General features: G+C 50.3%; 1 protein-coding gene across 1 annotated transcript; it reads left to right on the top strand.

The window, feature by feature from the left end:
* The first annotated feature begins 10870 nt into the window (after positions 1–10870).
* On the top strand, positions 10871–13351 carry HES1 (hes family bHLH transcription factor 1). The gene is given in 4 exon segments (NM_001034678.1): positions 10871–11200; positions 11341–11436; positions 11674–11761; positions 12429–13351. Coding segments are annotated over 4 exon segments (843 nt in total). The 5' UTR covers positions 10871–11092; the 3' UTR covers positions 12980–13351.
* The last annotated feature ends 846 nt before the right edge of the window (positions 13352–14197 follow it).

The raw sequence follows: 14197 nt of genomic DNA, 5'->3' as shown, positions 1-14197 counted from the left end.
CTGAAGCTTTTGGTTTGCCAAATACTCACGGACCAATTTATCACAGTAGTTGTTCATCCATTTCTTTGAGAATATTAACATGTTCTGAATATTTTTAAGTGAATGAGTGTCTATCTGATATGTCAGATATAAATATATAAATACATGGCATATATATAGCAATATATGGCATATATTTACATATGAATGGTAAAAGCAGCTGAGAATTTATATTTGTGTTTACAATATACCAGGTACCGTTCTTAGCATATTATATATATTAGTCCTCCTAACAATCCTATAAGGTAAGCACTTTGAATTTTTCCCCATTTAACAGGCAAGTAAATTGAGGCATAGAATGGTCATGTCACATAGCTAAAAAGTGAACAAGCTGGAACATGAACCCAGGCAGTTGGGCTCCAGAGTCTTTGCTTTTTAGCCACCCTGCACATACATAGAGATATGCACTCAACATTCCTAACAGAAATAATCACAGTCAAATCTCAGCTGTAAAATATCAAGGAAGGTGCTATTTAAATATAAGAGACCTTGACTTTATAGCCCCCTTTATCAATAACACTCAGCATCATAAAACAACAGGTGTGTTGGGGTACTCTGTAAAAACAGGTGTTTTCATGCTCTGTATTGACACATTTAACCCAGTGTGTCCGGCTGTGATTCCTATATATTCTTGGTTACACAAAATCTTCCATGAGGGGCTGCCATGCATAGGGAGAGTGAGGCAGGAGGATGTGAGCAGTGGTCTGTCCTGGGACAAGGTGTAGGCTCCCACACTCCCCGGTGATGGCCCACCAGACTCACCTTTCCCAGGTATCCTTCTTGTTTTCTTTGCCAGTTTTCCAGCAGGACTAGTGATCTCTCCCATGGCCTTTTCCTTTCCATCTGCTGCCCAGTGATGGAACCTGCCTACTTACATCTTACTTATTAACCATACGTAGATATGGCAGACTGCGATTACTGTAGAATTGTTTGGGAGCTCAGTATCTCACTCCTTCCCACGTACCTTACCCTGGGAATTGCTTTGTACTTTCGTATTGCCATGTGGTGGTGTGTATTTAATAACCATCAATAAAGATAGGCCTGGGAAAGCACAGCCACAGATTCCTCTCAATCCACCTGATTGCAACAGAGGAGAGCTGTCCACAGGGGTGTCCCTGCTGCCCAGAGGCGCTTACCCGGAGGCACTTGCACTCAGCAACCAAGGAAATTTTAGAAAAATACACTGACCCTCTCAGGGGTCTACTGAATCACCAGTAAAACTTTTTTTTTTTTTACATTGAAGTGTATTCATGCATTTATTCTCCAAGTATTTCAGGGTGCTGACTCTGTGAAAGACATTGTACCAGATGCCATAAGGAGTTTCTTCACTTCTTTATCAGAGAAGCAATGGAAGTGAAGAATGTGGGAAGTAAAGGGGCAACTTTTATAATATAAACCTTGGATGCCACCCCTCTGCACAGATGAATAGCATTTGAATAGCAGGCAGGGATGGAAGTAGCTGTCAAAATAGGTGTGCATACGTAAATACATAAATAAAGCCAAATTTAATTTGAAAAAAAATTAGGTGTGAGGTTCTGCCCTCTACACAGTTGCTATTGTTTAGTCACTAAGTTGTGTCTGATTCTTTTGCAACATTAAGAACTGTAGCCCACCAGGCTCCTCTCTCTGTCCATGGGATTTCCCAGGCAAGAATGAAGTGGGTTGCCATTTCCTTCTCCAGGGGATCTTCCTGACCCAAGGATTGAACCTGAGTCTCCTGCATTGGAAGGCGGGTTCTTTACCAATGAACCACCAGGGAAGCCCCTCCACATAGTAGGTGCTCACTAATAGTCATTGACCTGAATTAAGTTAAACAGGCAATTGGAGATTGGACGGTTTTAACCCCTGGCTGGGTTGTGTGACTACCATCCACACAGGTTCACTCCATACAAAGAAGACAAACTGGGACTCCACCTTCCATCCAGATGGGGTTCTAGACACCGATCCAGGTCTGTCCCAGGTGCCAGGACTTTGAGAGCCGGTGAGGAGGGTGGAAAGGGTTGAACAGTGGCCCTCCTCTGCCAAGACAAGGAGCTCAAATACTGGAACATGAGTACCTGGTCCCTCTGTGATTGTGGGAGCCTAGAGCAAAAATGGCCACAGCTAGATCCGTGGACGAGACCTGCACAGTTTGGCAACATGCTCCAGGAGGCAGCCACACTTGGGGACTTTATCAAGAGACCTCTGTCTGTCAGGTAAAGGGCCTATGGAAGTCCAGTCAGGCAAAAGGAGAGCTCCTCTCCTCTACTTCCGATAATGTCTCCCCTAGAATTGGACTGAGGGGAGCCAGAATGCACTGTGATGTGTGCACAGTTGCCTACATGGTCAGAGAGCTGGAGATGAAGCCTGGGTCCTTGGTTCTTTCCCTGGTGCTACGAGAAATTGATGTGCTTGCCTCCCTCTCTGTTCTGAATCAGCCGCCACCTACTCTCCAGGACCACCACCCTCAGACTGGCTACAGAGTAGGATGCCATCTTGGTACTGCCCCCATTCCCTGTCATCACCCCAAACAATTCCATCACTTTTCACAGTCTGTGGGCACTTATGTTACACCTATAGCAATACAAACAGCATAGAACAAATAACTAGTGAGGAAAAGCAATGTAGGTTCCAGAGTTCTATAAGGGCCCTCAGTCACAGACCCAGTCTCTTGAGATGTTCCGGGAAGTTTCTTAGACGATTTCGGATGTTGAAATAGCCAGCACAGCCTCAGTCCAGTAAAAACTATGATCATCAACTATCCATGTCCTTTCTGGAACTTGTTCAGTCACCTTCTGGCTAAGTGGACTCCTTCCCCTCACCTCATCCCCCCATGGCTTCCCGCCACAAGAAAATACCCTTGCTCCTTGCCTTCCAGATTACTGCTCTGCTCTACCAAGTTGACAGTTATTGCCCTTCTTCCCTCTGTTCCAGTTTCTGGACATCTTATTCTTGCTAGTGACTGACAAAGGAAAGTCTCTTCTCTCCTGGGCTCTAAGTTCCCTGCCCTGTTTCTTCAGAGGCACTATTTTCCAGAAAGCTTGTCTATTCTATAACCTTTGCCTCCAACAGGCCATGGTCTCCTGAACTAATCACTTGAATCCTCTCTCTGTCTCCCTCCATGGGCCTTCCATCAAGACTTTCTATGAGGACAAAATGCTGTAATGAAGTAGAAAGTGCTCTGTCCACTGTCGAGTACTACAAGGCAGGACAAGTGAGGAACTCTTTGGAAGAGACCAGAAGTTTCCAACCCCCAAGTGTTAGAAGGTTTGTTCCCCAAGGCTGATATCTAAAAGGAAAGTATATAAATACCATCTGTGTGTGTGTGTGTGTGTGTTCATCAGTTCATCAGTCGTGTCCGACTCTTTGTGACCCCATGGACTATAATCTGCCAGACTCCTCTGTCCATGGAATTTTCCAGGCAAGAAGATGAGTGACTTGCCATTTCTTCCTCCAGGGGATCTTCCCAACTCAGGGATCGAACCTGAGTCTCTGGCATCCTCTGCATTGGCAGGAGGGTTCTTTACCACTAGTGCCACCTGGGAAACCCTCACCAGCTCTCTACCACTTGGGAAAAATTCATTTTTTTTCTCACCTCTCCATCTGCTATTCTGTGTAGCCCCTGCGCAACTGACTTTCTGTCTCCTGAAACTTAGAAATCAAGATCCCTTCTTTTCTGGAGCTCACAGGGTGGTGAGCAAATTCAAGAGGGAATCACGGTGCAGCAAGCCTGGCATTTAACAGTGCTGTGTGCTGGGCATAGTCTGTTCTATGGCCGCACACCAGCAGGTAGCTCTGGTCCTCAACCAGAAAATTCATCTCTGGTGGTAATGTTAGTCACTTGCTGTAGATGATGTTTCAAAACTTTCTTACAGATATAGCAGGGCAGGTTTCTGGACTGGTGAGCAGGAAACTTGAGCCTAATTCTGGCTTTCTCTTCCCTTTCTGGGGAGGCTGTTAAACCTTAGTCCAGTCACTTCTTCCAATTTTCCCATGCATTCAATCAGTGGACCCATTCAGCCACCTCTTGGTCCTCTTCCTCTGTCTCCCTCAACCCTCTCTGTAAGCTGAGGAAAATAAGCAAGGATAATAATGACAGTGACTTTGATTTAAAATATGCTTTATACATTCATCTAGCCCTAAGTTTTATCCAAATGATTCTCCTGGCTAGCTGAATTGTTTTTGTTTTTTTGAGGAATTTGATCTGATGTCAAAATTTGAACAGCATGAGCAAGCCAAACAAATGCATGTCCCAGGCGTAAAAGGGCTAAGACTTCATCCCACCTTCCTGAACCTTCCAGAGGCCCCCAGGGGCATCAGGCCCTGGGTAGTTCTGAGCCTTTCACACACAAGTGTGCAAGTCAACATCTATAACATCCCTCGGGAATGCCCACCTTCATCCCTGGGCTTGAAGGCTTGCCTCACCGCAGCCCTGCTCAGAGGGTAAAAGGTTAGCTGAGAGCGCATTTAGAGCCTGCCTGCCATGACTGCTGTGGGAGGCCAGGCCAAATGTGGGAGCTAAGCTGTTCCCAGTGCCCAGCCCCCACCCTTTGGGAAAGGCTTTCCTGGCAACCCTCCTCTTTCAGGGCCCATTAGAAAAGCGCACATTCCCTTGGTCCCGCTGGCTGTAGTCAAGTTTTCCAAGGTGGGGTCGGGGGTGGGGGTGGCATAAAGTATTACATTATAAGCAAATGCTGAAAGCTTCTATTTTTCCATCTTCACCCCTAGTTTGCAGTTCAAGGTCCTAGCTTGGCCAGAAACCAACTAGGCAGTTTTGTTCAGGAGCAGCAACTTATTTTTATCAAAGATGGAATGTAGAGTTGCGGTTGTTTCAAACGCCACTGCATGGCAACCAGGACCCTCACTGCAAGCATTCCTGAATCCTCTTCTATGGGTAGACACTTGGCTTTCTTGCCTATCCCTTTCCCCATCCAAATGCTGAGTGCAGAGCATCAAGTGCCTGGAAATTCAAAGTATCTTTATCACAGCGTCTATTTTAAATTCAAGTTCTGATGCTGATCACAACTCTATAAACCCCACCATCAATTTCCCAATGCCCACCTCACTGTGGTATGCTGGAAAGGGCTCTGAGCTGGCTTCTGGCCCCCACTCTGGCCCTGTGTTGCTTGAGCCAGGGTCTGGCCCTCTCTGGGCCTTCAGAGTACCCACTTACAGGTAGGCCTAGATTGCCTCGATCAGCTTCCTCAACCTTTCTGGAACTCCCCAAGGAGAGTTCCTTGGGGAAAAAAAAAATGAGGCATTTGTTCATTGATTCAAAAAGTATTTATTAAACTTCTGCATGGAAAGAATTCCATTTCAGGGCTTTCACAGGCTCCCTGGGGGTTCATCCATGAACCTTAAGGTCAGAAATCCCTGTGGTGAGCTCTGCTGCCATGAGCGCATATGGACTCTTATCTGGAAGTACCATAATAATGATTCTAGTAAAGGATCGCAAAACCACCAGTCAGGCAGATGCCAGAAGACAGAGGCAGCCAGGCAGTCATTACACTATGCAGGTGATGCCTGGCTTCCCTCCCCTTCTCAGTGCCCCCACCTAACACGCTCGCGGGCAAACACGCGTGCACACCAAGCCAGGAATGTGCTGTTTCTGGGCACTTGGACTGCAGAGAGCTGGCTGCAGCCCTACAGAGACAAACATCTCTTCTATCCTGGTCTTTATTTTTCTCACGGTCTCTGAAAGGGCTGCGATCAGGTGATAGGTGTGGGACTGCTCCCTATACAGGTGCGGAGCAGGTATGGAGGGGAGGGGAAAATCCGCCTAGTGTGTACTTACTCAAAGCTCTTTCAATAGCCTTCCCAGGATAGCCCTTGGCAGGGCAGCTACCACGTCCCTGGCAGGCTGCAGGGAATCTGAGTGTGAGAAAGGCAGTCAAGCGGAGGAAAAGAGTGGGGAAAAAAAGCTTCAAGTCCTCAGGCAAAATACCTTTTTTCTTCTTCTCTCACTCTTTCTCCTTTCTTTAGCTTTAAACAAAACCCACAGACCTTTATGATACCCAGGGACAAAGGGGAGTCTCACTAGAGATGTGGTTATTTGTTTTATGGTTTAAAGCAAACAGGTGATGCAATAAGATGGAGAAAAATCACCCTTCATGGGGCAGAAAGGGAGGAGACAAACACAGCAGCCCCTGATTGTGATGCCCCTGGGCATGATACAGTGGGCAAGATTCCTGGTGTCTTGCTTGTCTCAAAGGGGGATCAAAGAAGTGACATCCTCTGATGAACAAGTTTCAATTTTCTCTGTGCTTTGGAGCGGGGAGGAGACAAGGAAGATGGAAAAATGAAGACTTTTTCTAAGAAGAGCTTTCCAAACCGAAAAGGTTCTTCTTGAGTGTAGGAACTTGATTCCCCATTTGAGAAGGTGTAGAGAGTCTCCCGTTGGTACTATTTTCACTGCCCAGGATAAAGATGCTGAAAAACAGTTTCTGAGCCCATTTGCAAGGAGACTTTCTTCTTGAATGACTGGGATGAGGGCTAGGATGTCACAGGTTTGTTTGTTTGTTTATCTGGCCTAGAAACAAATTCATGGCAAAATTTTGACCAACTATCTGAAAATATGTGTGTGTGTTTAAACTATTTGCTCATTCTACCAGTGTAAGCACTCCTAAAGTGGCAATAAACGGGTTGTTGATTAACTATTTGACCAGTGAGGCTTTTTTAGGCACTGCAGTGAGACCATAACTTGACTATGTTCAACATTCTCCATGCACCTTCAGGGTGCCAAATTCCAAGGAGAGGACAGAAATGGGAGAGAAAAAAAGGTTCTTAGGCTGGAAGGGACAGTGGGTGGTATACCCGGTTAGTTAATTAGGGCCCAAGAGCAGACAGCATTCAATGTCATAGAAAAGTTTAATAGAGGAAGTCACTGGCTCTCATAGATCTGGAGGGAAGCCAGAAAGGGTTAACAAGCTTCCCAAGGAAGATTTTCTTTCCTTGCAAGAATCTGGGTCAGAGTATTTATGCAGTTTTTAAAAAGTCAGATGCTGAGCAGAAGCATTTTAAGAAGCTTGAAAAGTTTGCATAGCAGAAAGCCAGGTAACTTCACAGGCTCATCACCTTTCACCAAGAAGATGTCAAACACACAGGGAAACTCCACTTTTTCAAAAGCAACAGACAGTTTTCTGTCATCACCACTTTTCCATCTGCTTAAAATAAGAAAGAAAAGCCCTACCCCACTGGCCCAGGTTGCAGGTCAACAAAAGAGGCATTGTTCATCATTTCTTCAGAATGTGGTGGGACACAGCCCACTCTGCAGTGTGTTAAGAACACACACAGACACAAACACAATTCCCAGAGAGGAACCCAAGGGGCGAGAGTAAGTAAACTCAGCCTGCAATGAGGTACAGATTTGGCTGCAGATTTGAGGGCTATTCTGGAAGATGAAAATGAGGCTTGAAAGGTAAATAAGGTCCCAGTCACAATGATTCCTGCGTTAGATTCCAGGTTGTGGGGGAACACTGCAGTAAAGGGTAGCAGGTTTCTGTAAAACTTGGATCACTGGACAATGTGCAGTCAACGCCCAGGTGCTTCCGGGTGTCAGTCTACACCTGTTACCTAGGAACCTCCTTTACTGCCTTGAACCTCCTAACTGGGCCCTCTGCCTTCAAACTTTGCAAATCACTCTCCATTCTTTTGCCAGAACCATCTTCCTAAAGGAGAACTCTGATGTCTCTTTTCTGCTCAAGAGCATTTCACAGCTCTCCATTGTGTAAAGGTAAGTCTTTAGCAAGATGTTTAAGGGACTCAAGCCTCCTCCTCCAGTGGCTTCTCACACTCTTGCCTGTCACACAGCCTGGGCTCCAGACCATGTTCCTTGAGTAAAGACCTCAAGTTTCAAAGTCTAGGCTGTTGATGCCATAGGTACCATCATCCTTTCCAGCCCCATGACTCACCACATCTCCAACGCCCCAATCCTACCCATTTTTTAATATACAAAGCATAGGCCACCTCCTCCAGGAAGTTTTTCAGGATACCCCAATTTATGAGTCAATCAATTATCCTAAACCTTCACAGCATTTTACTTTTATCTAGACACATAACTGTCTCTCTTGAACCTAGGATCTACCAAAGAAATATACGGGAAAACAGGCAGATGTCAGCTGCACATAAAGGTACAGTATCTCTCTGCCCTAGGCTTCCTGTGGACAAAACCTATTAATATTATATTCATCCCTGTCCCTCTCCCCCATATAGACCACCAGTAGTGTTGCCCATACAGACGTGGTTCAGCGTTTCTTTTAGGTTCTCCTGATCTTTTGGGCCATCACCCAAGCTCTAAGAGAAAAGAATAGTAATAGAGGAATGCTTCCACCATCAATCAGAAAATCAGTCTGTCTGCCTCCAGAGTTGACCATCAGTTCCTTGGAGGCTGCCACTGTATCTCTCGTGGTAATCCCAGGGTTTAACACTGTGTCTGGCACAGAGCATGCGTCCTGTAATGAAAGAAAGAGAGGGGCTTGCCCAAGGTCACCCAGAGCCAGGAACCGCTGAATCTCATCCGGGACCAGATCTGGTGAAATCATTTACAACATTATCTCAGTGGGGAGCTCAGAGGAAGGAAGGAATGAAGTGACTGAGAAATGTGTGCCAGGCCTCCGGCGGCCTCTAAGCCTGGAGGACTGGGAGGGGGTGGGGTGGGGTGAGGGCCGACATCAAACAAGACGCGCTCGGCTCCTGGGCTGCCCCGAGCCGCCCGAGCAGCTCCCCGAGCTCCCGGGCGGCGGGAAGGGAGGAAGGGGTGGGGGCGCGGGGGCTGGCGACCCGGGCAGGCGGGTGAGCGGGAGGGAGGCGGCGGGGGCGACGGCGGCCGGCCGGGGCAGTGCGCGTCGCCCGCCTTGCGCGGCAAATCCCCCAGGGAGGCCGCCGCCAGAGCCCTGGCGCTCCCGGCCCGGCGCCCGCCACGTGGCACCCGGCGGCGGCGGCGGCGGCGGCTCCTCCCGGCGCGCGGCCCGGCCAGCCGGCAGCACGCAGCCGCCCGCGCCGCCCGCCTCCTCCCGGCCGCCCGCCGGCGGCCTCCCGGGTGCAGCGAGGGGGAGCTGCCCGGCCTCCCTGGACTCGGAGAGAAGGCGGGCGGCGCGAAGCCGCTTTAACCGCAGCCGCCGAGCGGAGGCAGGAGGCTGACCCGGCCGCTTCCTAAGTGCGGTCAGGCATCTCGTGACCACGGCGGGCGCCGGGGGCCCCGCGGGGGGAGGGAGGGCCAGGGCAGAGAGCAAACAAGAAGGCCCCCACCCCTCCCCCGGGCTGTTGCTAGTGAGGCTTTCAGCGGAGTTAAAACCTCAAGCCCGAAATCAGGGGTGGAGGGGGGTTGGAATAATTCCCCACTCTCCACCCCAGGGCGTGCGCTCCCCGCCCGGAAGGGCTGACCTTGGCCCGGGGGTAGTTGAGGTGGTGGGGGGGGCGGTTGGTCAGCGCCTGGGCTAGGCTCCCAGCCCGCCGCCCCCTCGGATTCCAGGCCCGGCGGGGGCCGGAGGAGGTGGGGGGGGCCCGGACACACACACACATACACACACACACACCCCACACGCAGCGCGCGCCAATGAGCCCAGGCCAGGCGCAGGGGGCGGGGTTTTCCCAGGCTCGAGCACAGCAGCTGCTATTTACCTTCTTGGCTTCTCCTGGGGACCAGGAACCAGCCCCCGCGCTCCGCCGCCCGCCGCCGCCCCCCGCCTCCCTGCCCCCGGGGCGCGCGCACACACACTCACACACACACGCACACACACACATCCTCCCGGCCCGGCCGCAGTCGCGGCGGCAATAAAACATCCTGGCACGTGCTCCGGCTCCAGGCGCGCCCTCGCCGGCCGGCTGATGTCAAACTGCAGCTCGGCTGGTGTAGCTCTTAAAGGGCCCGCGCGCGCCGGGTGCCGAGGCTGCCCTGGCCGCCCGCGGGGCGGGAAGGAGGGAGAGGCTGCCGCTCGGCAGGCCGCCTCGGCGCGCTGCAGAATCGAGAGGCGGCGGGTGGAAAGGGAAAGGGTGGCAAGGACGTGCGTGCGTCCTTGAGGCATTGCCATCAAAGCCCCCCTTGTTAATCTTTCATCTGAAACTCCATTTCCTTTCTGCTCAGTTGGAAATTATTCTGATTGTTTCCTGGGGAAATGCGGGGTCCAAGGCCCCCAACTTCAGAGGAGAAATGAGGGACGGACCGGGGGAGGGGTGCGGGGATCGAAAACCACCTTGCTCTGAAAAATCTGCAAATGTAAGATGGAGGCACATTTTTCCTTTTCTGCATGCAAAAGGAAAATTTTTTGTCCTTTTTTGCACGGTCAACTTTCACCCCCCTCCACCCCGAACGTGCGGAATCTGAGAGGGAAATCACTTAGGTCTTTTCGTAACTCACACCCTGACTTACACACATTCCCCCGTTCTAACCACTGCATGTATAACCTTTAACCCCTGTCCTTCTAAACCTTTTAAAATATATATATTTTTCAAATGAACTTATTAGTGGCAAAGCAGCTCTGTTACATATGAAAGGAAATAAAGAGCAAAGGCCGAAGCCCCAAGAGAAATAAACTAGACTAGAGCAAACCCTATGCGGAAAAATCCTTTCTAAAGCAAAGGCCAGCAGGGAGAGTAGCAAAGGGTTAAAATCCTTTTGATTGACGTTGTAGCCTCTGGTGCCCCGGGCTCAGGCGCGCGCCATTGGCCGCCAGGCCTTGTGCCTGGCGGCCAATGGGGGGGCGCGGTCCACGAGCGGTGCCGCGTGTCTCCTCCTCCCATTGGCTGAAAGTTACTGTGGGAAAGAAAGTTTGGGAAGTTTCACACGAGCCGTTCGCGTGCAGTCCCAGATATATATAGAGGCCGCCAGGGCCTGGGGATCACACAGGATCCGGAGCTGGTGCTGATAACAGCGGAATCCCCCGTCTACCTCTCTCCTTGGTCCTGGAATTGCGCTACCGATCACCAAGTAGCCATAAGATATTATAATAAACCCTCAGCACTTGCTCAGTAGTTTTGAGAAAGTATAAAGTAAAAGGGACATAAGCAAGACAATTTTTTTGTGTGTGAAGAACTCCAAAAATAAAATTCTCTAGGGATTAAAAAAAAGAAAAAGAAAATGCCAGCTGATATAATGGAGAAAAACTCCTCGTCCCCGGTGGCTGCTACTCCAGCCAGTGTCAACACGACACCGGATAAACCAAAGACAGCATCTGAGCACAGAAAGGTAAGGGCAGTACCTGTATTTCCCTGCACCCCCAAGAAATTAAGTCGGGGTTGGGGGCTCCTTTCTCCCTTAAAATCGCGGGGAGAAATGGCAGGTCCCATGGGAACTCAAGCGCTCTTTTTTAAAATTTTTCTTTACAGTCATCAAAGCCTATCATGGAGAAAAGACGAAGAGCAAGAATAAATGAAAGTCTGAGCCAGCTAAAAACACTGATTTTGGATGCTCTTAAAAAAGATGTAAGTGGGTAATTCTGCTTTTCTCTCTCTCTCTCTCTCCCAGGTATTAAGAATGAAATCCCCTTGCCTGCGGGGTCTTCCCTGCCTGCACTGCATTCTCAGAGGCGGGAGAGCTGGGCCCCTCTAGCCGAGGTCTAGGGCTGTCGCCGCCGTGGCCGGGGGGAGGGACGGACCCCCACCATTCCGAGGCCTCTGGCGAGGCTCTCACTTTCGTCCTTTGCCTCCTCTTCTGTGCAGAGTTCGCGGCATTCCAAGCTGGAGAAGGCGGACATTCTGGAAATGACAGTGAAACACCTCCGGAACCTGCAGCGGGCACAGATGACGGGTGAGAGCGGCTCGCCGCGTCCCCCTCTGCGGGCGTCCCTCTCGCCCCGCGGTGATTTCTTCCAGACTTCCGCTCGTGGTTGTGAGAGGCATTCAGCTACATTTTACTGCCTTGGCTCACTCTTGCGTTCCCACGGTCTGGGGCTTATTTATAGCCACAACTCCAAGTTGTTACTGTTCCGGAAAGGGAGGGAGAGAGGTTGTAGTGGCGAGGGCGGCGGACGGCGGGCGGCTTGGCAGTGGGGGAAGCAGATGGGAGGTGAAAAGATTTAGAACCGTGGTAGTTTTTAAGCTGCGTGGAGCCTGGGGTCATGTAGTTTAGCACGCCCTCCTCGCCCGCTACATAAGGGGATATAAGGCTCGGATGGTGCAGAAGAGGGGGAAGGGGCACTATCCAAGGTCACATCGCTCGGGGGTGGGGAGGAGGCAAATTTTAGGCTGCAGATCGGGTTAAATGAAGCGACAGGGAATGAAGAGGGAGCGTCTCGGGGTCGGTCGCCAAGCTAGTGTGGAGAGGTGGATGGTTTTTCTAAACCCAGCCTGCTACCCAGAGGCAGTTCCGCGGGCGGGTGGTCAGGGAGGCGCGCCGCGGGGACCTCCCAGGGCGGAGGCGGTGGCTTCGGGGCCAGGGCTGTTCGGTGACCCATCCGTCTCCTTCTGGCCCGCAGCCGCGCTAAGCACAGACCCGAGCGTGCTGGGGAAGTACCGCGCCGGCTTCAGCGAGTGCATGAACGAGGTGACCCGCTTCCTGTCCACGTGTGAGGGCGTTAACACCGAGGTGCGCACCCGACTCCTCGGCCACCTGGCCAACTGTATGACCCAGATCAACGCCATGACCTATCCAGGGCAGCCGCACCCCGCCTTGCAGGCGCCACCGCCGCCCCCGCCAGGACCTGGCGGCCCGCAGCACGCGCCGTTCGCGCCGCCGCCGCCGCTCGTGCCGATCCCCGGGGGTGCGGCGCCCCCTCCCGGCGGCGCGCCCTGCAAGCTGGGCAGCCCTGCTGGAGAGGCGGCTAAGGTGTTTGGCGGCTTCCAGGTGGTGCCGGCTCCGGACGGCCAGTTTGCCTTCCTCATCCCCAATGGGGCCTTCGCTCACAGCGGCCCAGTCATCCCAGTCTACACCAGCAACAGCGGGACCTCGGTGGGCCCCAACGCAGTGTCACCTTCCAGCGGCCCCTCTCTCACGGCAGACTCCATGTGGAGACCGTGGCGGAACTGAGGGGCTCAGGCCACCGCTCTCCCTAAATTCCCCAAACCATCTCTCTTCCCTCGCGACGATAAACAGGAACTTGGACCATGAGAGAGAAGGGAAGACTTTTGAGATTAAGTGGTTACTTTTTTTTTTTTTTAATTTCTAAAGTTACTTTTTTGTAGAGAGCTGTATTAAGTGACTGACCATGCACTATATTTGTATATATTTTATATGTTCATATTGGATTGCGCCTTTGTATGATAAAAGTTCAGATGACATTTCGTTTTTTACACGAGATTTCTTTTTTATGTGATGCCAAAGATGTTTGAAAATGCTCTTAAAATATCTTCCTTTTGGGAAGTTTATTTGAGAAAATATAATAAAAGTAAAAAGAGTGAAGGCTCTTATGTCTTAGAATTGATTATTTCAGAATATGTAAAAATGAAGGTCTTGGCAGAATTTGAATTACACATAATCTGAGAATTCAGGAATTGGCTCCTTTTGTTATTAAAAGAACATTTAAAAAACCCATCAAGGGTTTTACCATGGCTCCTTGAGCTAAATTCCATTTAATTTGTGAGAACCCATCTGTTACGGCTTCCTTGGCCAATTTGTGGTCAGTCTCTTAAAAGATTTCAAAAACCTTTTTAGTTGCAGGTGGGTTAAAGTCATTCAGTCCTGGTTCTCATACTGGCTCCTGAGGAAGATGGAAGGGGGCTGAATTCATGAAGTTAATCAACCCAGTACTAGGTCCCCACTGCACATTTAAGGGTGGCTCCTGCAGCACTAGTGCCCTAGGGTATCTCACCAGCATCCAAGTAAAAACAGTCTTCATAGCTGCAGCTCCAGCCTTCAAGTGTTGGAGTCTTTCTCTAATTAGTCAATCCTTGCAGCTAGACATTTTCTGTACCAGCACCTAAAAGTTTGAAATGCCTCTCTGCACCCTCTTCAAGCAAGCTGAGAAGGTCAACAGATTCCTTCTGCCAAGGAACAGCTAGTTAGACTCCCAAGTGGAGCCCCAGTCCAGATGATTAACACCGGACATATGTTTTTGATAAGTTTCTGTGCTTGGCTCTAATAGAGAAAGCATGTGGAGGCCGTCCTGGCAAGCACACAGGCCATCTTCCCCTTTTAATACAAACAGCAAGCGACCCCTTTGCTTGGTCATGCCCCATTTCCAGGCAAGATGTGGGCTCCAGATAGAAGCAAAAGGGTTGTCTCGGGTTTCAGCTCACATAACCCTCC

This window comes from Bos taurus, chromosome 1 (assembly GCF_002263795.3).
Source record: "Bos taurus isolate L1 Dominette 01449 registration number 42190680 breed Hereford chromosome 1, ARS-UCD2.0, whole genome shotgun sequence".
Classification (NCBI taxonomy): domain Eukaryota; kingdom Metazoa; phylum Chordata; class Mammalia; order Artiodactyla; family Bovidae; genus Bos; species Bos taurus.
The sequence above is the reverse complement of the archived record's forward strand: the minus strand, read 5'-3'. Positions and strand labels throughout refer to the sequence as shown.